The sequence below is a fragment of the Danio rerio genome, chromosome 1 (genome assembly GCF_049306965.1).
Source record: "Danio rerio strain Tuebingen ecotype United States chromosome 1, GRCz12tu, whole genome shotgun sequence".
In the NCBI taxonomy this organism is placed as follows: Eukaryota; Metazoa; Chordata; class Actinopteri; order Cypriniformes; family Danionidae; genus Danio; species Danio rerio.
The window spans coordinates 39,098,196-39,122,641 of NC_133176.1; the positions used below are offsets into that span (position 1 = coordinate 39,098,196).

The 24,446-nt window shown below is 34.4% G+C and overlaps 2 protein-coding genes and 1 long non-coding RNA gene across 8 annotated transcripts; 2 read left to right on the top strand and 1 right to left on the bottom strand.

Annotated features, from left to right (window-relative positions):
* The first annotated feature begins 3,207 nt into the window (after positions 1-3,207).
* On the top strand, positions 3,208-4,832 carry tceanc (transcription elongation factor A N-terminal and central domain containing). The gene has a single exon (XM_005159976.6). It carries the CDS (start codon positions 3,453-3,455, stop codon positions 4,656-4,658), a length of 1,206 nt encoding a protein of 401 aa, XP_005160033.2. The 5' UTR covers positions 3,208-3,452; the 3' UTR covers positions 4,659-4,832.
* A 1,574-nt stretch (positions 4,833-6,406) lies between these two features.
* LOC137490024 (uncharacterized) lies at positions 6,407-9,726 on the bottom strand. 4 transcript variants are annotated; one of them, XR_012407177.1, is made up of 9 exons: positions 9,518-9,726; positions 9,185-9,348; positions 8,788-8,840; positions 8,334-8,685; positions 8,143-8,235; positions 7,052-8,015; positions 6,883-6,943; positions 6,692-6,773; positions 6,407-6,617 (listed from the first exon to the last, which is right to left on the bottom strand). It is a non-coding gene; the product is annotated as an uncharacterized lncRNA (long non-coding RNA). The 4 variants fall into 4 exon arrangements; XR_012407181.1 differs by having other exon boundaries at positions 8,779-8,840; XR_012407176.1 differs by having other exon boundaries at positions 9,465-9,726.
* Positions 9,727-10,328: 602 nt separating this feature from the next.
* mmaa (metabolism of cobalamin associated A) lies at positions 10,329-24,207 on the top strand. Of its 3 annotated transcripts, none has more exon segments than NM_001105112.1 (7): positions 10,329-10,509; positions 13,189-13,612; positions 13,708-13,830; positions 16,780-16,950; positions 17,054-17,139; positions 17,586-17,735; positions 23,657-24,207. In NM_001105112.1, coding segments are annotated over 6 exon segments (1,212 nt in total). In that variant the 5' UTR covers positions 10,329-10,509; positions 13,189-13,218; the 3' UTR covers positions 23,945-24,207.
* Positions 24,208-24,446: the final 239 nt, after the last annotated feature.

The window sequence follows — 24,446 nt, forward strand, 5'->3', positions numbered from 1 at the left end:
TGTGAAATGCCTTTCAAAAATTTGGTATGCAATGTATACTCATAAAATGGTAAAAAGAAGAGTCTATAATTCAAAAGAACCAAAAGATTAAATACAAATTGGTAATCATGCACTTGCTAATACTTTTTATTCATATATAATATCTACACCATATGGATTACTATTTTAACTTGCGCCTCACAGCAAGAAGGTTGCTGGTTCGAGTCCCGGCTGGGTCAGTAGGCATTTTTGTGATGACTTTGCCTGCTCTCCCTATGATCGTGTGGGTTTCCTCCAGGTGCTCCACTTTCCCCTACAAGTATGAGTGAATTGAATAAACTAAATTGACCGTATAGTGTATGTGTGTGAATGAGTTTGTATGGGTGATTTCCAGTACTGGGTTGCAGCTAAAATTGCATCCACTGCATAAAACATATGCTAGATAAGTTTGCGGTTCATTCTGCTGTGGCGAATGTGGGACTAAGGAAAATGCACAATACAAACATTACATTTACAGCATCACGTTGGAAAGTTAACCATTAAAAGTGTGCGAACAGCTCCCTCTGCAGATATGAAATGATAATTTAGTTCCTATATTTGAACTGTATGGTTCAATATTCTTCCTCAGCTCTGCAAAAATGCATTGAAATAAATCTGTATCCATTAGTTTAGTGTTCATAATGTATTTAAATTAGTCTATAGTATAACAGAACTGCCTGTATTATAAAGAAAGAAACTGATTGTCAAGACAATAAACTTTGTTTACATAAATGGAGAGTCTTATTAATGTAATTAAACCATGTTAGTAAAAACATTGTTATTGAACAGTTCTTATTCTAATATTTTTAGCAGTAGAAATTTTATTACATTCAAAAGCATTATGTACTAAGCACAGGTATAAGCTTAGTGAAATGTTTGATTACATATTAATAATCTGTTATTGACTGGTTAAACTGAATGTTTAGAAAAAAAAATATATATATATATATATACCAGCAAAACTTTGAGTGCACAAGCATCACTGTTTGTCAATTAAATGACAACCATAATTGAATTCAACTATACAATCATGTCAATCATATTTATAGGTTACATTTCAATACTGGGGACTTAAATGTATGCCAGTTTTGTAATTTGGATATAACAATTAATCATTTGTTTTTCCAATGTAATCTGGTACAAACATTTTGGTATGATAATTAGTTTGGATACAACATAAAATTTCATCTTCATCCTTTTTAGACTCATCTTCTCATGCAAAATTCTTAAGTTTGATTTAATAGTAAGGATAAAAAGTTATTTTGAAAATGAATATTTGTATCCATTTCTCAGTGAATTTCTCAGGCAATGTATTTTGGTGCATTTAAACAAAACAGATTTATTAAACAGATGCTTTAAAGGATTAAGTCATAAAACATATTTAGAAAGTAAAAGATAATACATTTAAATTCAAGCCAAATATTGCAAAATAATAATAATAATAATAATAATAATAATAATAAATTAAATAAAAAAATTCAACCTACAAAATTTCAACAAAAACTTTCAATTTCTTGATATCTCATTTTTAAAATTTGTTTTTAATATTTTTCTATATCATATCAATTTGGGTGTACTAGTTTTTGGAACGTTATCGTAAGTTATTTTGTTAGATAAGCTAAAGATTTGGCTTCAGTGCTGACTAATCTAATGTATATGCACAAATATGATATTTTATAGCTTCATATTAAAAATGTGAATTTAAAAGATAAATTTGTGAGGGGTGTATGCTGAGCACTTTATATTAAATAACTTGTTGACATTATTACAATTCTATATTCATAAAATTTAATTTTTGGTGGTATTTAAAGATGAATATGTGATAGCATATTGGTTTTAGAATTTGAGTACTTCATCTCCCCTGCTACTTTTTCAATTATTTATTTTGTTTGTTAACTTTTGTTATTTATTTATTTATTCATTCATTCATTTATTTATTTATTTATGGTGTATTGTTATTATTAATGTGAATGAAAAGATTGTGAATGAAAAGATTGTGAATGCAAATTGATTGTCATCTCAGTCTTTTTGTGTAAATTAAAAAAAAAAAAAGTATTAAAGCTTTTCTGTTATTGTTTAAGCATTGTTAATTAAAAAGAAAAAGAAAAAAGTATCTAGCAAGACAGGACATTCTTATTGAAATATTCCAGACTCTGTACAGAATATATCACTTGGGAGTTAAAGTATAAAGTATGAAATAGTGTGCGAGTTGGCAAAGAAAGCACTAAAGTATACTCTCTAAAATGTTAATGTCCCATTGGGCAAATCTGAAATGTAGGGTTTAATTAAAGTCAGTAAAAAAAAGATGGCGACAGACATGGACTCAGGAAGAAAGGGGAAGACAATTGTATCAAATAATGAGGTAAGTTGGGTATGACAGGTTTGTGACAAAAGAAGGGATGACAATCTCATGCCTCCGAATTGGGCTCACTGCATTAAACCAATCACTGTTTGAAATTGGCAAACACGATACAGGTATGTGGAGTATATGTGGAAATCCAAAATTAGTTGAGCGTGTTATTTTAATTGTCATAGTTATAATGAGGAAAGATCTCAGCTTATGGAGGAAATGAAGAATGCAGGAAGTTTAAATCTAACACTAAAGAAGTAATAAATTGAATAACTAAATAAATAAACGGGCAACTCGGTGGCGCAGCGGGTAGCACAGTCGCCTCCTTGCAAGAAGGTCACTGGTTTGAGTCCCAGTTCGAGTCCGTTGGCATTTCTGTGTGGAGTTTTCATGTATTTCCTGTGTTGGCGTGGGTTTCCTCCGAGTGCTTCAGTTTTGTCCCACAGAAAAAGACATGCACTTGGTGTATAAGCTATGAGGTGTATAGGTGCTGTATTAGCTGTGTAAAACATATATTGGATAAGTTGGCAGTTCATTCTGCTGTGTCAAGCCCAGATGAATAATAGGACTAAGCTGAAGGAAAATTAGTGAATGAATTAATAAATTTAATAACTAAAGATGTTAATTTAATAAAAACTAAAGTATACCTAAAGTATCTTAAAAGACATTGTTACTTAGACAAGTTTAATTTATGTATTTGATTAAATAGCTTACCATTTTCTTTTCCCCCCATTTCTTTGCTTTGGTCTATTTCTGTATTCCTTTCTATATCAACCCCTCACCCTCCTCCCCACTAGGTGGCGGAAATTCAGTAAAGCTGCCAAAGTTTGCAAGAAGAAGAAGAAGAACAACAACAACAACTGCATTGCGTTGATGAAATACATGGCTGTAGAAGTAGCGACTTTGTAAAAAATGTTTTACTGCTTAGTTAATAAAGAAGATACGTGTTTGTCTGCAATTCAGATAACGTTAGCGGACATATTTTTATTACGCTTGAAAACTAAGCTAACGCTTCGGATTCTTCAAGAACAGTATTTTCCAGGTGTAACGCTACTCCTTAATTTTCCTTAATTTCGAAGACGTCATGCATACTAGAGAGATCATATATTATGCTACACAAATCGAAAGGTTGCACGAGGACGGCAGTTATGAAGATGTTATATCATTACTGACTGAACTCGACATCACTTCTGTCACGTTAGAGCAGATTCAGACAACAGATATTGTAAAAGTTCTTTACAGACTGCTTAAGTCCTGTCCTGTTTTGAGTGCTAAAACAAAAGCAAAAAGCTTGCTGACAAAATGGAAGAAGTTGTACAATTTGTCACATGCAATATTACTCAAAAATAATGACAAAAACACACGGGAGGACAAGGAATTAGAGACGCCAAACAGAGAGTCAGAGACGCATAACATGTCTAATGTTGAGTTACCATTGGGATTTCCATTTTTAACCAATGGATTTCAGCCCTTACATGAAAAAGTGAACGAGAGTCAAGCATGTAACACAAAGCAGCTTGATATAACAAAGGATGCAAACCAGGGAAAATGTAATAATGTATGCTTTAATGCATCTTCTAAAAAACTTTGTATAGCAACTGAATCTGCAGAATCTCTCCAGCCACAGCTTGAGCAAGAGAGCCTCACTCCAGCCGTGGAATCAAATAGATCTGATGCAGAGGAAGGTGCTCAAACCTCAGTTCCTCAAAACACAAATCAGCACACAACTAACTGTGACTCTACAGCACTGAGATCCAAATGTGTCCATCTGATTCTTCAGGCTCTTGGCACAAACCAACAAACAGACCCAGGTCATATGAACAAGCTCAAAGCCCTTGCTGAGAACATTGAGTTGCATGTTCATGCTCTTCATGGACGAAACCAGCATAAGTTCAAGTTTCATATTAGGAGCAAGGTTGCCAACCTAAAGAACCCAAACAACCCCCACCTACGCCAAGGCCTTATTTCAGGACAACTGACTCCAGATGCATTTGCCCAGATGTCTGTAGAGGAAATGGCAGGTGAGAAACTTCGACAGCTCAGAGAAACTTACACTAATTTGGCCATCAGTGAGCATCAGTTGCCAGAAACAGTTGAAGGCACCCCTACCAATAAAGTTCGCTGCAGGCAATGTGACAGTATGGATTGCAGGGTGACTCAAATCTCACGAGGGACTCTTTTCTTGCCATCCTGGGTGCAGAGTGGCAGTGCAGATAATGATTCTATGACTTTTATGACCTGTGCTAATTGTGGAGAACAGTGGTACCACAGTAATTGGGTTTGCCTTTGAGCAAGTGCGTAAAGATAGCAACATTGTTCTGTATTATTTGATCTGTACTATTGAAGTTTTTGTTCACAATGATGTTAAGATTGTCAATTATGTAGTCTTCAATTTGGTGCAGTGAACCGTATAATGCGCATTCATGTCTGTTTTGGAAGAGATGAATACACCAAGAATAATAAATATAATCTCTAAAAACTGGTTTTAGATGCATGTAACCATTAAAAAGGTAATTAATGTCTGTTTTAATCTAAGTATCAGTATGGCTAGACACACTTTTTTATGTTGACTTTAGATGTTTTATTTGTCCTCCAAAAACTTATGTAAAGTATATATTTAGATTATTTTCCATAAGTCACTGTTAAGTCTGTAAATATGGAAACGAATAACTATTGAACTGCTGTAAACATACATTTATAATTTATTATTATAATACGTATTTACTGGTTTTTAAACTTTTTTTCTTAAACTCTTCTCACATCAAATTGTTTTGTACATTACACGTCATCTATTTGTTGCAGTTTTTTTTTTTTTTTTTTTTACTAAAACAAGCTTCCCACACTTTTAGAAGGTACTTAAAAACAAACAGGTCCTTAAGGTTTGTGAATTAAATTTTAAATGAAATTCGATTATGCTGTTATTTCCACAATTGTAAAAACAATTGTAAAAAAGAGGTAAATTCTTAATTAGTATCGAATTCGACAAATTTTATTAAAGTTTTTGAACATGGCTATTTAAAATAAAATTCTTCATTCAAAAAACTCATCATTATGCACACAGTATTATTGTTAATTTTAAGTGTAAGTGAACTGTTGAGTACAGTAAGAAGTTTCATGGTGGTGGCAGTTTTAAAAGTCGTTGAAAGTCCTTGAATCTGCTGTTAATGAAAGAGTGGGAACCCCTGTATAACTGTGATGTTCTGTAATGACAGTAATCACATTCATAAACATGAACATGCTACATTCGGATAACACAAAGGAAACAGCTCAAATTTGATCTTGTGTCTAAGCTTAGCAAATGTGACGGAAAGTGTGCCACATCCAGAAAGCATGTGTAGTTGCTTTATGATTGCTTGGAATAATAATAATAAAACATCTTAAGTGCTTAGTTGTCTTACTAATCAGTTGTTACATCGAGTTGATTTCTTGCATATGTTTGTAATGAAATGACATGACTGTATGTGTTTTATAGAGAGGTCATGCTGCTAATCTGTAATGTCTGTAATGAATTACAGATGTAACCTCATCAAATAGAATAAATGCAATTCAGCTGAATTCAGCTTATACCCTTATTATATATATATATATATATATATATATATATATATATATATATATATATATATATATATATATATATATATATATATATATATATATATATATATATATATAGATGCAGTGGCACAGTAGGTAGTGCTGTCGCCTCACAGAAAGAATGTCGCTGGTTCGAAACTTGGCTTAGTTGGCTGTTCTGTGAGGAGTTTGCATGTTCTCCCTGCATTCGCGTGGGTTTTCTCCGGGTGCTCCGGTTTCCCCCACAGAGTGTGGATGTTTCCCAGAAATGGGTTGCGGCTGGAAGGGCATCCGCTGTGTAAAAACATGCTGGATATGTTGGCGGGGGCGACCCCGGATTAATAAAGGGAGTAAGTCGACAAGAAAATGAATGAATGAATATATATACAGCTGTACAGATGATTTGAACTCGACCTATTGGGGAGACTAATAATTGTACAAAAATGACACCAACAAAACATTCAATTCAACAATACATTTTTGTTAAATGAAATCTATGTACAACTATACATCCCTAGACACCAGACGCTACCTGAGTTTGTAATCCTTGCAAGACGCAAAGGATTGGAGGGATGGAGAGGCCACTGGTGTTAGCTAGCCATTGGTAAGATGACTAAAGAGAACCTCCTGGGTGGTCGGCACAAGGTGCTCCAGCCTCCACAACTTAAATGATCTAAAGAAAAACAAACAAAATCAAGTTTACTATCTAAAAAACAGACTTTGACCTTTGTATAACACATGTCTTGCCTTTTGAAAGTCGTGGAGAAGAATCCTGTCAAGAGGAATCCTCTCCTTGGGATCTGGATGTATGCAGGCTTTGATCAAATGGCTGAATTGTGAAAGGTGGGAATAATGATGGACTATTACTTAAAACTTGAAAAAAAAACTTGTTTAGTACAATTTACAATTATATTTATTGCAATTTCTAAAGATCTCACCAATCAACAAGGAAGGCAGATACCACAGCCAATGGTATCGGGAAGGCATATGCCTTTGTGCCTGAAAGGAAAGAGATTTGAATGTTTGATTTTCTACAGCGAGTTTCTTCAGTATCCAGAAGCTTGTGGGTTATGAAACTCAAGACTTCCATTTTATTAGAGAACATACTAATAAAGGTGTTGTATGGTGTTTCATACAACAGGCTGCGCAGCCGAAATCAATCAGTGGCACATGCATAGTGTCCATATTCACTAATAGGTTCTCCATTTTTATGTCTCTATGGAGAACTCCTCATCTACAGCAAGTCTCAGCTGCCTTAATGAACTGCCGCATCACTCTCGAAGAGACTCTGGCACTGTGAGGGGCACTGCAAGACCATGAAATAATGGTGAGAGAGGTCCTGCCAGTCCATCAACTCGATGATGTTAGGTGAGCTGAGACCCCCATTGGCCAGGAGTGTCAGGCCAATTTCCAGAGGAACAGGTTCCGGATGGTCAGGCTAGTGGAAAACCTTTAAGATTAGTTTATTGAGAAATAATTTGCAGACAAATAAATTTCCAGGCAAACTTGATTGCCACCTGATCAACAAAACACAATTTTTGACAGTTAGCATATTACTTTAGGTCAATCATATTTTGAAAATTGAAATTTGATTGTGTAAGACATAAAAATAGTTAGTTAGGCAGATAATGCAATATATATATATAAATATAGTGGAAGACCATCCTTGGCACGAACTCCAGCATAAACAACTCCTTTCCTCAGTTTCTTGTAGTTCGAGCACATGTCTGGTAAAATATATAGTTTTAGAGACAGATTCATCATTTTCTACAATGTAAAGGTAAAACTTTATTAGAATTTTATATAATTTTTAATGCCATAACTAAGACAACGTGTGATGTATAATAATAACGTTAATTGATACCTAAAATCATTACATGACAGTACATAATGCAAAAACATTCAATCTTAAAAAAAATTAAAGCATCACGCAGCTGTCATTAGAAGTCTGTTTGTTTTCGTTTATGTCAACAAAATTACTCTCAGTGTTTTTGCTTATCTCAGGTATCCTGAACTAGTCCTGGAGAAGAATCTGGTCAAGAGGAGTCCTCTCTTCGGGATCAGGATGATTCTGAAAGACGGGAATAACAATTGATAATTAGTTTAAACATTCTTTACACCTAATGACAGCATTTTAGATGTCTGAGCCATATGGCTTTGTAAGATACAATTACTTCTTTTGTACAATTTACAATTACATTTGTTGAAATTTTTTAAAGATCTCATCTTTCGACAAGGATGGCAGATACTGTACCACAGCCAGTTTGTAATCTTGTCCAAATCAATGTGGTCTGGAAAATACAGATAGCCATCCATAATACTTGCACTAGTTTGTGCATAATATAACTAAATTTAATGTCCCAGACTACCGTTTTATTACAGTACATACCACTAAAGGTGTAATATAGCTTTTCATCCAACAGGCAGCCACAGCTGAAATCATTCAGTTTCACATTCATGTTGTCTATGTTCACTAATAGGTTCTCCATTTTAATGTCTCTATGGAGAACTCCTCGTCTACAGCAGGTCTCAGCTGCCTCAATGACCTGCCGCATCACATGCCATGCAAACGCTTCAACTGAGATGCTCCTATAGCTCTCCAAAAAGTCAAAGAGACATTGTTACGACAAGGGGTGCAGCAAGACCATAATATAATGGTCAGAGAGCTTCTACCAGTCCAGCAACTTGATGATGTTGGATGAGCTGAGACCTTCATTGGCTTTGAGTGTCAGGCTGATTTCCTGAGGAACAGGAAAATGTTTATGATTTGTTTATTGAGAAATAATTTTCAGTCTATGATTAACATTGATAAAGAAAGAGATCACATATAGTACACAGTCTACTTAAAATCTGGAGATTCCATGCCCTCTATTTTCCAGGCAAACTTGACCAACACCTGATCAACAGAACACAATTTGTGACAGTTTGCATATTATTTCAGAACATTAATCCTTTCAGAATTGAAATTTCATTCATGAATTTTTAGCATGTTTGATTAGTCTGACCGTTTAAATAAGAACTTGAATTATGTTAAATGAGACAAAGTATAACACATAAATATAGTTAGTTAGGCAGATAACTAACTAATGAGACCAAGAAAAATTCAGATTTTAGAAGAACATTTCTGATGACATTTTCAGAGAAAACTGCATCTGAACTCTTCAAATGCTTAAAGCTATATTGATTTTGTTTTCTTTTTTCGTGATTAAGTCCAGTCATGCAAAAAATAAAGAGATTTACCGTTAGTGGAAGGTTCTGCCTCAGCGTACGTCCTGCGTCACCTCCTCACTCTGCTCCTGAATCTGCTGGTCTACTGATGAAGTGCCTTTCTGGTGGACACAATCCTCGACAGTGCATGTGTTATCGTACAATGGTTTGATCCAAAGAGGGAAATTGACAAATCACTATTTAAAAGAAAAACACACACAAAAACACGTCAACGCTATTAATAATACATATGTTTACAGACACAATAATGTTTAAAGCTATGACGATCATTTATATTACTTTAGTTACTGACATAACGTTACAACAAGTAGAAGGTTCTGCCTCTGCCTCCGCCTCCTGCTTTACCTTTTCTTTCTCTCACTCTGCTGCTCCCCATTCTCACCCTGAGCTTTCTTTACCAGGTTTTGGGCGAAGAAAGGAGAAACAGACCAGCTTCTTCCAAAATCTCCTTTTCTTTCGCCACTTCTCCCGGTCTCCTTACCTCCTGGTCTCTTCTAGCACCCTCCTCACTAACAGGACAGCTCTCATCAAGCTGGAGGGGATTCTTTTGATGCGATTTTCTTTATGGTTGCATCTCATTTTACAACCTCTTGAGGGCGCCAAACATCACGTTATCTGAACAGTGCCGACAGTAACAATCTAAAATTTCCCATTTATTTTTGTATTTATTTCTGCTCCTTCTAAAAATAAATGGAATTAAATTATTTGTTTGTAGTTATTAATCACATATTAATCATGATAAACTGTGTGTAAACTGTAAATAAATCTAACTATTTTTTAATCTATCTACCAAAGGTTTTTATCAAAATGTTTATGCCACAGATTTTTTTCCAATTGTTAATTGTTTAAATGTTTTTGATAAGTTAAAATAGAATACAATTTAAAAGGATCACTTATTTTACTTATTTTCATATAGATTTCGTCAAAATACGTATTTCATTTATTTCATAAAGAGTGTGGAACTTAAGCAAACAGAACTGAGCATCTGACCAAAAACATAGAAGTTAGCATCTTTATTCATTAGGATTATTTAAAAAAATAATAATAATAATCGGGTAGGTAATTATTATATTTTTATATATTGTTATTATTATTATATTATTATAATTCCCATTTTCGACAAGGGACTTTAACTTTGGAGAGAGAAAACTTTTATTTTTAAAAAAATTGGCATCCGCTTACACGACCTCAGCAGCAGCGCTGGTGTCACAGCTGACATGGAGAAACCACATGAGATACATGACTAAAGATTTCTCAAATTCAGCAATATCGCTAAATGAAGATAGAACCTGGAGTGTAGATGGAATTAAGGTTAAGATATGGTGTCAGAAAAGTTGGTGAGATTTGACTGTTATTGTTTTTATTCCAGATTGTCTGTCGTTTTGTCTTACACGACTTGAACACGCTTTCATTTCTGCAATGTTTACATGTTATGAACTGATGTTGTCGAAATTATTATTTTCCACCATAATATTTGGGAGTTTTTCTTAACGGCGTAAACTATATATAACGAACTAAAGGTATTTCGAAATTGTTAAAAACCAAGAGAATCAGAAGTGTAGTTTTACCGCTGGCACGTTAGTAAATTATTATTGCAAGTTTATTGTATGGTTAATAATTATAAGCAAGTATGGTAACTTTTAAGTCCCCTATACTTTGATTTTTTTTGTATTGATTGACTTCTTTTAAAGAGCTAGTAATTCAATTAATTAAAGTGCTATTTTATGGTATTTACTAGAATGTTGGACTGAAGTCAATTTAAGCAACCTAACAAATATAATAACAAATAAATAAGTTTTTTGTATTCTCTGAAAGATTTACTGCAGAAAATCTATTTTTCATTAACTACAAACATTTGTTCTCAAACTAGAGACATTGTAATTTACAACAATGTAATCTATTTCCTACTCTTTTGTCTGATTGACTATTATTACAATATAAAATTGACAATAACTGGGAATAGCAAAAAAATATTATTTCAATATTATTATTTTCTTTCTCAAATACAGTCAGTTAAATGTTTATTTTCAAAAGCCTTAATCTGTTTTATTTTATGTATTCTACTTTCAGACTATTCATTGTGGTCATTTGAAATGGAGAATTGTGTGTTTACTTATGTGCTCATATGTACCCAAGGCTCTTAACCCTTATGTACTGTTGGGGATGTTTTCATCCACTCTGGGATGATTTTGTGTCTTAATTTAGCCATAACCTTTCCTGTGTTTCAGCTAGCAGAATGATTTTTGGTGACAAATCTATTTTTAGACATATTTTAAGAAAATGCTTTGAATAAAAAAACAAAACAAAACTCAACAATACACTCTGGGCAAATTTACTACCCTTTGTTATGTTCGGGATGAAAACATCAATTGAATTAAACTGCTGTAAAAATGCATCAGATACATTTTTTGGTTCAAATCTGCTAATCAACCACAGTCCTGAGCAAAACTACTAAATTGTTTAGAAAACTATAGGATTTTAACTCCTTAATTTTCAAATTCATAAACAATGTTACTGATTTGGTGAAAAAACACACAAAATAACATATTTTCTATATAAAAAAGAAATTGGAAACTGCATTTCTTTCAACCTTTTACCACAGTCTTGTACATGTGAAGCAACATTGCCTTTGATGCATTGTTTTTGATTAATTTTTACTTTTTCCAGATATTTTCTCATGGTGGCGGTTTTTGCCCCATTGACTTTCATTTTAACCACATCTTTTTGATTACAAAACCATGACAACCTTATAATTATGCATTTTTTATTATTGATGGTTTTTCCTGTTGGCAAGTGATAAAACTTGTAATTTTTACTGTTGATCATCAGTCGGCACCATTATCTCTTTAGATAGGCATGTGCAAAAAAACAAACAAAAAAGCTTAGTTTCTGGATTTTAAATAGAGTATAAAAGCAAATTAAAGTGTTTATATGTGTGTCAGTGAGTGTGTGTCTGTGAGAGTGACCTGTGAAAAGAGTGTCTAAGAAAATAAAAATATCTATCTCAGCTCTCAGATCTACATGGAGTAAATAAAAACAAAGACTGTGTGTTTTTATTCGCCATCAAATGTGGTTATAATAGAAGCTAATGGGGCAAAAACAGCCACCAACAGTAAACTAGGGTGAAAAAAATCTAACAATGCATCAAAGCCAATGTTGTTACTAATCTTTGACATGTCCAAGACTGTGATAAAACGTAAAAATATCCAGTCCACAATTACTTTTTGTATTGAAAATGTCATTTTGTGTTTTTTTCCCCACCAAATCAGGAACATGGCAAATAAAGATTTAAAATCCTGTTTTTTCTAAACAATTTAGTAGTTTTGATCAGGAGTAAGGTTGATTAACAGATTTATGCAAAAACAAAAGTGTCTGATGCATTTTTACTGCAGTTTAATTCAGTGGATGTTTTCATCCCTAACATAACAAAAAAGTGGTGAGTTTAAACAGTGCACAAGGGTCAATGTGTTTTTTATTAATTCACAATTTGTAGACTGATGTTTAGAGATCATAGTTAGAAGTATTAATAGCATCATTAAGACTCAAAACAAACGACAAATCAGAAAAAAAACAAGCTGGAAAAGGATGTTCAATAGGTTGTCCTTTACAGTAAGGTCTCATTAGTAAACATTAGTTAATGCATTAACTTATGTCACTAGAGAAGCAGCTACATTTGTTAAAGAAGTACTGTTAATATTAGTTGAAGAGTACAGCTGAACTTTATTAGTTATTAGTTAGTTATGAAATGAGAAAAAAACATTTTAACCTAAAATTACCTAAAAGTCCAATTGATTTTGAGAAATTAAGTCTTTTTGTAAAGATTTATTGAGAAAGTATGTGTGAAATATGTATGAATGAAAATAAATGGTACATCTTCATGCTCTAGTTGTGTGATTAACTCTACAGTAAGCACCACTTTATATGGTATTCATTGAAAGTGCTGTAATATTTCTTAATTCTATATTTTCCTTAATATATTTTAAATTGACTTTTGTCTTTTATTTTTTTTTTTACAGAAGTTCTGCTAAGAACAGAAAAAAAGAAAGATGCGTCCATCTAGAGTTTTTTCAATTCTTCACCATGTTGCTGCTTTTTCTTCTATACACAGTACAACGGCATTAAGACATTCCCTTTGTAAGCCTTCTGTAAATCTGCGCTATGCCTCCCTCTGCACCATCCAACAGACCAGATCTCTTTCAACAGAGACCGCCATAAGCCATCACATTTCAGACCTGACTGACAGGGAGAAAAGACTACTAACTAAACTTTATGATGGACTTATTGGGGGTCGAAGGGCAGCTCTTGCTGAATCTATAACCCTTGTAGAGACCCAGCATCCGAGGAAGAAAGAGTTAGCCCAGGTTCTGCTTCAAAGAGTGCTGGCCTTCCGTCAGGAGCAGGAGAGACGCAGCGGTGGAAAGCCAGTGGCCTTCAGAGTTGGTCAGTAAGGTGATGTGAACAATAGGAGTGAGGTTGCTGTTTGTGTGAATGTCCTCCTCAGTCCTTATATTGCCTCTCCGTATGTGTGACTTCAGGACTGTCTGGTCCTCCTGGTGCTGGAAAGTCTTCATTTATTGAAGTCATCGGGAAGATGCTGACAGGAAAAGGACACAAAGTGTCAGTACTTGCTGTGGATCCATCTTCTTGTACAACTGGAGGTGAACAGACCAATCAAATTGTCATCTAAATATGATGGTGTCGGTTTTGTTTTAGTACTTGATGTTAAACATAGTTATTTTTTAGGTTTCTGTGATATAGAGAATAAACAAAAGAACAGCAGTTATTGTTTAGCAGTAGAAATCTGTAAATGTGACCCTGGACCAAAAAGCCAAAACCAAAGTCATAAGTGTCTTTTTTTCTGAAATTGAGATTTTTACATCATTCTGAATAAATTAGCTTTCCATTGATGAATTGTTTGTTAGGATGGGGCAAAAATAAAATCTGAATCTCTGAAGATTTGAAAAACTTAACTATTGAGACTATTAACTATTACCTTTTTAAGTTTGTTCAATTTAGGTTCTAAACAGTGCATATTGCATGAAAATATGTTTTGATATATGTACAGAAGAAAATATACTAAATGAATTAATGGAAGGAATAAATAAATAGTTTTTGACCCATATAATGTTTTTTAAAGTATTGCCTAAACTATATCTGTGAAGTGAAAAGACCAGGGTCACAAAATTATAAATGTCGTAGCTTACTTAAAAATAAAAATGACCCTATAATTTATTCACCCTTAAGCCTTCTTCGGTGTATATAATTTTCTTCTTTCAGTCGAGCACAGTTGGAGCAGTTGTAAGATTTTATCCTGGCTATTTCATGGTGTATAATGTAGTGGTAGTTGGGTAGTGGCCTTTTTTAGAGCTTAAAAAATCACATAAGTCCATCATTAAACAATCCAAACTAAACCAGCCTTAATGCAAATCACTGACTTTGGGTAGATGTTGAATTTATGTTCTTGGCTGAACTTTGACTTTTGATGCATGTCATAAGATGCACAATTGATAAATCCTCATTTTTTTTCGGTTTATTTCGTGCTTTATCAGGTCAATTGCTCTAGCAATTGCTTTACACAGCGGATGCCCTTCCAGCTGCAACTCAGCAGTACAGTGATACAGTGCTTCCAATAGGTTTGATATATACTTATGTTAATAGCCGGATTGAAACAACATTTACCCACATCACATAAATAGCTATAACTATAACTATATGCGTCAAACAAAACATTATTACATTTTTGACAATCATTTTATTTATTATGACACTGTTACACACTGTTTCTTTTAATGGGTTAAATAAAAAAGACTGTTGAATTAAAATAAAAACACCATTTATCTTATCTTTATGCTGTTTAGGAGCCATGTGCACCCACTGACTGGTCAAATCTGCTTCTCTCTCTTTCAAAGCAAACTTGTATGCCAAAGCATTTTAAATATGCATATATAATAGCTTATGTAATATAGCCTAATGACATCATCAAATAAATAAAATATAAAGCAAATATGAAATAAATGACAGAAAAAGAAATAAAAACAGACAACATCTCTAAAAATGATAATAATTACAAGATTAAAACATGTAGATTAAATAAGGCAAATGCGTTGATTAACCATTACTAATTATGTACATTTTAGAATGAATATATATATATATATATATATATATATATATATATATATATATATATATATATATATATATATAGTATAGTATAGTATGTAGTATATATAGAGTCGTTTAGATTCAAGAATGAATTATTAGATGTTTCTCTTGCTCTCGCTGCGCAGCCATGCGAATGTGGGCTTGAGTAAAAAGATAATGCAAAAACACATACGATTAATCACAGCTTTAGAAAGCGAAAGTCGAATCGCAGGCACTTTAGGAGATTTAGAAACCCCGGCCAGACGAAAATAGTTGCATACAAAAGTGTAAAAGGATAATAATAATAGTAAAAAACATGTCTTTAAATATTCTTGGGTGGCCGTTAACGTTAATATACCTGGGCGGCCCGCTCAAGTAAAGTCTATGTGTGGTTAGCACTAGAGTACAACCCTCAGTGCTGGGAAAGAGCCACATACTCTCCCATTCACAAACTATGGCCAATTTAGTTGATAAAATACACCCATACCACATGTTTGTGGACTGTGAGGGAAACCGAAGCACCAGGAGGTAACCCACCCAGACTTGAGGAGAACATACAAACTCAACACAGAAAGGCCTCTTGGTCTAGCTGGGACTTAAACCAAAAAACTTTTTTACTCTTTCCTATCAGCCATCGATCCATTCTTTTCTGACCTCAGGTATTAACAGGCATTTTTTTCCCACAAACTGCATTGACTGGGATAGAGATATTCTGCAATACTTAGACCAGACCATCCTGCATTAACAGCAATCACATTTATTCTTATTCTAATTCATTACACAGCGTATTAATTAATTCAATAATTCGTACACATGCGAATGTGGTTGCATGGAGGCAAGCTTTTGTGACAAGCAAGGCCACTATAAGCAATTTTGAGCCCTTTGAATGAATAATTGAATGTTGGGCCCCCTGCTAGTACTGTTCTCTGAAGCAGTTCTGTGGGGGCCCTTGCCAACAAGTTTTGAATGTTGCTGCATTCCAAAGTTCAGGTTTGTGCATTTGGTGATTTGTATATGTGAGATGATGTGCAACCAATAGAAGCCAATCAAAACATGACCTCTCTGTACAGAAATTTAAATACGGAGCAATCGCTCATTTTATCAGTGTCACATCATCTTGTTTCATCCCATTTTACTCAAATTGCTATTGTTTTATTCCACTTTCTTTCATTGTTTTATTCCACTTTTTTCTCACTCACCTGTGACTGTGACTTTAAACTCATAAGACTTTGTGAAGTTTATTTATAAACTAATTTCGAGAGGATCACGTGCTTATGATTGACCATGACTGGTCCCGTATTAGCCAACACATGATACACCAATCAGATGATTCCTAACATGATTGTATATACATATAAAATCACTCATTTACGACAGACTTTTGAGGTATAAACTTGAATACTGTATATATAATCTTGACATTTATTAGTTAAACTCATAATAATAGGTTACTCTGAATGCAGGTTCACTGATGGGGGACAAAACACGGATGACGGAGCTCTCCAGAGACATGAACGCTTACATCCGACCTTCTCCCACATCGGGAACCCTTGGCGGTGTGACGAGAACCACCAACGAAGCCATCGTTCTTTGTGAGGGTGCAGGCTATGACATTGTTTTAGTGGAAACAGTAGGTAGGACTTTGTTCTAGATTTTGTTAAATTATGTATTTAGGTCTGATAACTGACCTTCTGTGTATGCAATGTACGTGTCCCCTAAGTCTGAATCTCTACACAGGTGTTGGTCAGTCTGAGTTTGCTGTGGCTGACATGGTGGATATGTTCGTTCTTCTAATTCCACCAGCAGGGGGCGATGAACTACAGGTATGCACATTTACTTGATCTATTGTCATAGGACAGCTGCTCCTAACATGGGGACCGGTTCCCACTAATACCCTCTGCAAACTTCTAAAGCGGCTTCAAGATTACTTCAAATAAAATGTAGATTTAAATGTGAGTTTTAAAAGTCTGATTCATAGACCTAGAAGTGTCTTGGACTTTTATAAAAATCCTTAAACACTTACAATAGGAATTTTAGAATGAATGCACATTTGATTAATTATTCGAAGCCCTACATTTTATTTGGTGGATATTTTGAGTAAAATATAATTATTTTATAAAATATTAATTGGAAAATGTACAATAATTCTGCCACAGAGTCAAATAAATTGATAATGTCTGTCATAGAACTGAATCTGAGTCTTATATTGTGAAGATCATCACTTCCTAACAGTCTTGCTGATAATGGAATGAATGATATTTTCAAAAAGGGAATCAAAAGAGGAATTATTGAGATGGCTGACTTGGTGGTGGTTACAAAATCAGATGGCGAATTGGTTGTTCCAGCACGGAAGATACAAGCAGAATACACCAGTGCTCTGAAGCTGCTTCGAAAGAAGTCCAAAGTCTGGAAACCAAAGGTATGTTACATTATTATCATGGTTTAAATACCCATGATGTACATGAAGTACAAGAAAACACATAGAATTAATTGTACACATTTTGTAGTGAACTATACCATTATCATCAGATCTATTTCTTTTAAATATTAGTCCATTAAAGAATCATTAAATAGTTGCTAATTTTATTGCTGAACATACAGCAAGCAGATTTTGGTAGATTCTCTCTCTAATATGTACATACAGTGGTCCCTCGCATGATGCGGTTCACCTTTCATGGTCTCGCATTTTTGCAAATGTTTTTAGTACAATTTGACATGCTTTTTTACAACGCATTTTGTTCTGCACCCTGATTAGTAGGGATGTCCCGATCAAGTTTTTTGGCTTTGAGTCCAAGTTATTTGAATTTTGAGTATCTACCAATACCAAAACCCGGTCCAATACTCCTATAATAAATAAAAAAGAATAAAGAAGAGTGAAAAAACAGATCCGAGATGTTCCTTATTTTGTATTTAATATACCTTATTTTTATATTCAGCAACTCTGTTAACAAACAGAGCACTTTTGTGAGGTAGCTTAAACAATCGAGTAATAAATAAATAAATAAAAAATAAATTCTTCACATTTAGACTTTAGTGCAACTGTAAATGAGTAAATGAGTACCTCAACTTAAAATACCCGACAGGCAATCCCAAGTTTACATATCTCACAGTTTGCTTAGGCAATGTTAACGTCATCAACTTCATAATACTTCCAGACCACAGACATACTCGCCCTTTCCGCTTCAAGCTGCTTCCGTGTTCTACTTTGCCAGCATTTAACCAATAGCGTCTCTGTAACAAAGTGATGTCATGCCGCACGTGTTGCTGTTTCTGTGTGAAGGCGAGAACGAGGTCTAACTCTGTGCCACTGCATTACTATGGATGTGTTATAAATAGTGAGAATATATATGGTAAACATATATATTCAAGTCCTGATCAAGAGGTAACGTCTGATTCCAATCGAGTCTGAAACCACTTGATCAGGTCCGATTTCCGATCACGTGATTGGATCTGTACATCCCTACTGATTAGCGCATTGTGTTCTGCATCCTGATTGGCTGTAGACCATTGTTAATCAATCTCCATGCCGTGTATCCTGTACAATACAGAATGCATTTAAACAAATGCATAAATCTTTGCTCGCTAGTAGTGTAACTCTGAAGTTCTGTACTGTATGTTTGCAAGTTTTCTTCCCAACAAACCCCATGTCAACAAAACAACAAAACATTTCACTGTCAAAGGCACCTACAGTAGCACCCAAAAGGCAGAGGAAGATGCTAACCATAACACAAAAAGTTGGACTTCTGAACATGCTAAAGGAAGGTAGAAGTTAAAAGTAGAGAATAGTGTGAAAATGTTAATGCCTATCTGAGACAATAGTGTAGTGATGGGTTTTACAACCTTAAAACACCTATAATAGTAAAAAATAGTGGACTACTTCAGGGATTTCACCTATTGTGGGCTATTTTTAGAATGCAATTTCCGCAATTAACAAGGGACCACCGTATATATAAGTGAAAAAGTGAAAAGTTAGTGATTTTGAATAGTTACAAAAGATTTGTATTTTATATTAGAATGTCAAGATTTTTTTTTTTCATTTATTCATTTGATTCATTCAAAATGCTGATTCATTCAGGAATTAAGAAAATGAGTATGAATAGAAATTAAATGATTCAAAAGGGATTAATCTGCAAATGAACAAATCTGTTGGTTTAATTTATATACTTGTATTTTCTTTCATTTATTTAAGTGTTTAGAGCAGGGATGTCCAAACTCGGTCCTGGAGGGCTGGTGTCCTGCAGGTTTTTGCTCCAACTTGCCTCAACACACCTGCACAGATGTTTTTAGATAGCCTTGTAAGAGCTTGATTAGCTAGCCCAGGTGTGTCTGATTGAGGTTGGAACTAAACTTTGCAGGACACCGGCCCTCCAGGACCTCGTTTGGACATGCCTGGTTTAGAGTGTATTAGAGATGCACTTCTGCTCTGACTTAATATTTTTGTTGGCAAGATTAAGGCCGTTTTGACTTCAGTATCTTGAATTTAGGCTCATACGACAGCATTCTATAGGCTCCATCATGCAGTCAGTTACTCACTTGCATCATGTTCATCACCCATAAACTGTATAAAATGTAAGATGACTTCCACCGGTCTGGAGGGACTCTATTTAATTTGATAATAATTTAATGTATATTTTTTCATTATTTTATTAACATTAAATTGTTATCATTCAAAAATCAACAGTGTTTATATATCTTTGTCCTCATTTTAACTTTTTTCTTCTTTGCCACCCTTTCATATAAGTAATAAACAGCCTCTATTATGGGTTTTTGAAAATGACCTTTCATGCAGTAACAGAGCTTTAAGTGAAAAGTAAAATATCCAGCTAAGGCTTAAATATGAAAGTGCACCATGTTTAAAAGGATTGAAAAAGTTTTAAAAATAAGAAGACAAGCACTGTTGCAGACCCTGGTTGAATCATGTCGCAAAGACGCTGTGCTCTGAAGTGTGAGCGAAAATTTGTGTTATTTTTCCTACCCAAAGATGAGGCTGTAAAGAGTCAGTGGTTGAAGTTTATTTATGCAAAAATACCTCTGCATTGTAGCCCCAGCATTGTGCTGTGTTCTCGTCATTTTTTTGACGAGTGCTTCAAGAATCTACATGCTTACAACAGGTGATTTGTCAGCCATTTGTTAAAGAAAGGATCAGAAAAGACTATATGGGACTTTGCAGAGCTTGAGGGGGAAGAATTTACTTGAGTTTTCCAGGAGAAACAACAAAATGGGAGGGTGGCGGGAGATGGGTCTGAAATACGGGAGTGTTGGCAGGTATGCTCACACATACACTCTGCACACTGACTACAACAAAATTGTTGATGAGCCGTGGTTGGCATTTATCTCTGTCTCGCGCTAAACGTAGTAGACAAATCACAACAGACTGAGTCATCAAACCAGTTGTGCTGAGGAGAAGTTTGGGAACAAATAAATCGCTGAACGAATCATATAGGAGTCGCTGGTATAATTAGGTAAAAATAAATACATATTATAAGACAATGAAAATGTTTTTTGACCTTGCATGCATATCAGCCTGTTGTTGGAGACCCCCAAAACCTAAATAAAACCCTTTTTAATGCATAATAGGGGCTTATTTTAAAAGCGTTTTAATTCTATACCTTTATTATTTGTTTAGAAGAGCCATCCTGTCCAGTGAAGTCGTCTTTACTGTCATTTCCCATCATGCTCTGCTCTACGTTGTCAAGTTCTTCCTCTTTGTCTCCTCAGTCCCAGTATTACTTCTACCCGCAGGGCACAGAGCCAACATAGGCAGCCCTTTGAATGGCCAAATGCTGCCTCATGCATTTCACTGATTAGAGGCCACCCACATGGATGAGAAGCGCTAAAGTCTTTGTCTCCTCTTAGCAGCATGATTTCTGAGCTTCATTCCTGTACTGGAGGATGCGACGGTCATATTGATTTTTTTTTTTTTTTTTGCCCTCCCTAAAGACTTTCCAGTATAAAGGTCTACTAAAACCAAGGATGGAGTGACATGTGTGGGCGAACACTCTTTACATTTCTGCATTCTTGCTGTTCGGATGTAAAGCTACTGCCTGCTTCCATTCTTTTTTTCCCTCAAAACAAGATGAATATAAGATCTTAAAATGCGCTCAAAAATTACCTTTGCTGCTTGTTCAAACTATTCATTTAAAATTATTTGAAACACCACAATTTGTTAGGTTTTTTAGAGGGACAACTTAATTGTTTTGTTTAATCCACTTAAGATGTGTTGTTACAACATGGTGGAATTGTGTAGAACCCAGCATTTTTATATTGGGTTTGCACTGCATTGTAATGTGTATATACACAAAAGCACAACAAAAAACTATTTTAACAAAATATTTAATATTATATTATATACAACAGTTCTGTCTGATTCTCGAATCTGATGGGCTGATAGCCACGCAATATTCTGCAATATCAGAACTCGTACAGTCTTTTCACTCTTGTGTATTACTCCGCCCACATAGAGTGACAGCAGATCATTAAACTCACTACAGTTTGACAGATATTGCTGCTGTTGGACAACATAATGTACTTTTGAGGCTTTTTAGGTTAGAATGTAGTTGTTTAAATAGCAACTATGCAGTTAATTTATAAAGACAGTGCCTATTTTAAATATTTATAATTTAAGAGATACTGCGAGCAAGCAACCATTAGTCGTACTGAGCAAAGACGGTTGACATTGTCTATCCACAAGATGGCAACAGAGAACACATGGTTAGCCCTTAGAAGAGAAAAACTCAGCGCAATGTCTAACTACAGCTGATCGAAACATCATAAAACTCTGTCTCTCTTTTTTGAATGTTAAAGTGCTGTATTTATACCATAGTAATTGTGGTGTATTGAGTGTGAGATGGGACTGACATATCAGTAATGTATGTACTTTGTGTTGGCCACTCTTTGCATAACCTTGAATCACTTTTTGGTTAGCCATCTGTTTGTTTCTAATGCGTCCCCTGTTTTCGTTACTGCAGACTAGTTAAGTAAAAAAAAGAAAGAAGAAATGCCCGCATGCGTTTAGCATTTTTACTTATCGCAAACACAACAGTAATCTGGAAGTGTTTGCGTGGCTTTAACTTTTTTGGGGATGATTATTGCGAAATTTCTAATGCAACAGAGAAATACTGAGAAATGTCTGTAGACTGATGGCATTTCATGCCGTTCAGCCCTATAATCTTAAACTGTGAGCAAAATCAGCTGTTTTGTCTTCACTTTAGACATTACGCTAGAGAATCATTCAAGCACTAGCTCTACAGTGATGTTGGTGATGTAGCAATGGTTTCTGCTGTTCTGACGTCAACTGCACAAGAAAGAAAGTAGTTCCTCATACAAAAGGGTTTTTAGATTCTCTGTGTTTGATCTTCTTTTTTTATACACGACTATGCCGTGGAACTGTTGTATAAATGCAATATCACACTCGTAGCAGTGCGATAGGGCTGTATATTGTCACTTGTGTGACACTAAGGCAACACACGTCTCCCATCAGTGCCGATATACAACCAAATCACACTGCCACGAGTGATATCGCTCTTATATTATATTACACATTGATAATGATTGATTTGTTTTAGAGCAGGAATAATGTAGTAAATTGACACTAAAATGTTAAAATTTAAATCATTCATTTTCTTTTTCACATTTAACTGAAAATAAAATTGAAATAATACTAAAATGTTTATAGTCAAATACAAATGTAATAAATTCCATTTAATCATCGTTGACTAGCAACTTCTTTTTTTGCTATGCTTAACATGAACTGTTGAAAACTGAAATAAAAATATTAAAATATGTAGGCATGCAAAATTAATAAATAAGAAATCCTTTAAAGTTTTATCATAAATGCTTTAAACTAAATAATAGTTGCTGTTTTTGATTAACTGAAAAAAACGGCTATAATAATGAAATATAGTCATATAAAAAAATTATAAATATCTCCTTAGCTTTTTATTATAGTTTACTAGCACTCAAATGTAAACTTCTAATCTAATGTTAGCTGGGAAAACTGAAAAGTAATAAAACATGCAAGCATGTACAAAATGTCCCTTAAAGGGTTTAAAAAAAAATGGCCCTTGAAATATTTTTTTATGAGAGGGCCATATAAGAATGTAAACAAAAAACAACTGGTTTTTATTGTGCCTTAACATTAACTGGGGAATAAAATGTAATAAAATAATGCAATATAGTGGAATTTTAATAACTAAATCACTAAAACATTTAAAACAACTATTTAATCTATTAATAAACATCAGTATGTCAGTGATAATCAATCAACACTGCTTCAGATGGTGATCTCTTGTCAACACATTTATATTCGTCCTTTTTCTGGCTCTCTTCACATGTGGTCAGGTGGTGCGCATATCCTCTCAGACGGGGCAGGGTGTGCCGGAGCTTTGGGAAACCATGCTGCACTTCCGGGAGGAGATGCTGAGCAGCGGGGAGCTCCAAGTCCGACGGCAGACTCAGCAGAAGGTGTGGATGTGGAGTCTGATCCAGGAGAATGCTCTCCGCCACTTCCAACAGCATCCAGCGGTGCGTGCAGAGCTCCCAGAGCTGGAGAGCAGAGTCACGTGTGGAGAAATCTCACCTGGACTCGCTGCTGACCTGCTGCTCAAAGTTTTCACAGACACACAGTGATGGAGGGGCTGCTTTATGGGGGAAAAACTGGTTGTTTTAGGGATTACTTGAATGGAAAAATCATTGCAAGATTGAATCTTACAAATGTTGCTTCACTTGATTTTAAAGGATTTTAATTACTGGTGACTTTTGATGATTATGTTCTAATATTGTCTTAGTGTTATCTTGTCCTGTAGATGAGATTAAATGACTAATATGTGTTGGATTTTTTGAGGAATATGTACATTTTGGGACTTGACAATAAAATGTAATTTTCTTCTGATTATTTTTTTCATTTCTTGATATTTTGTTGCCTACCATCATCAACAGTGATAAGATTAAGTAAAAAAAAGCTTGAAAGAATATCTTATAGCATGACAATTAGCATAATTATATATTTTTAGTTTTTTTATTGATTGTTTTAGAAATATCAATATTTTAAAATTATTAAATATTTTCTATTAAAAACGTTTTCCTAATATATGGTAATAAATTAATAATAGAAGCTAAAAGAAAAGGCCAT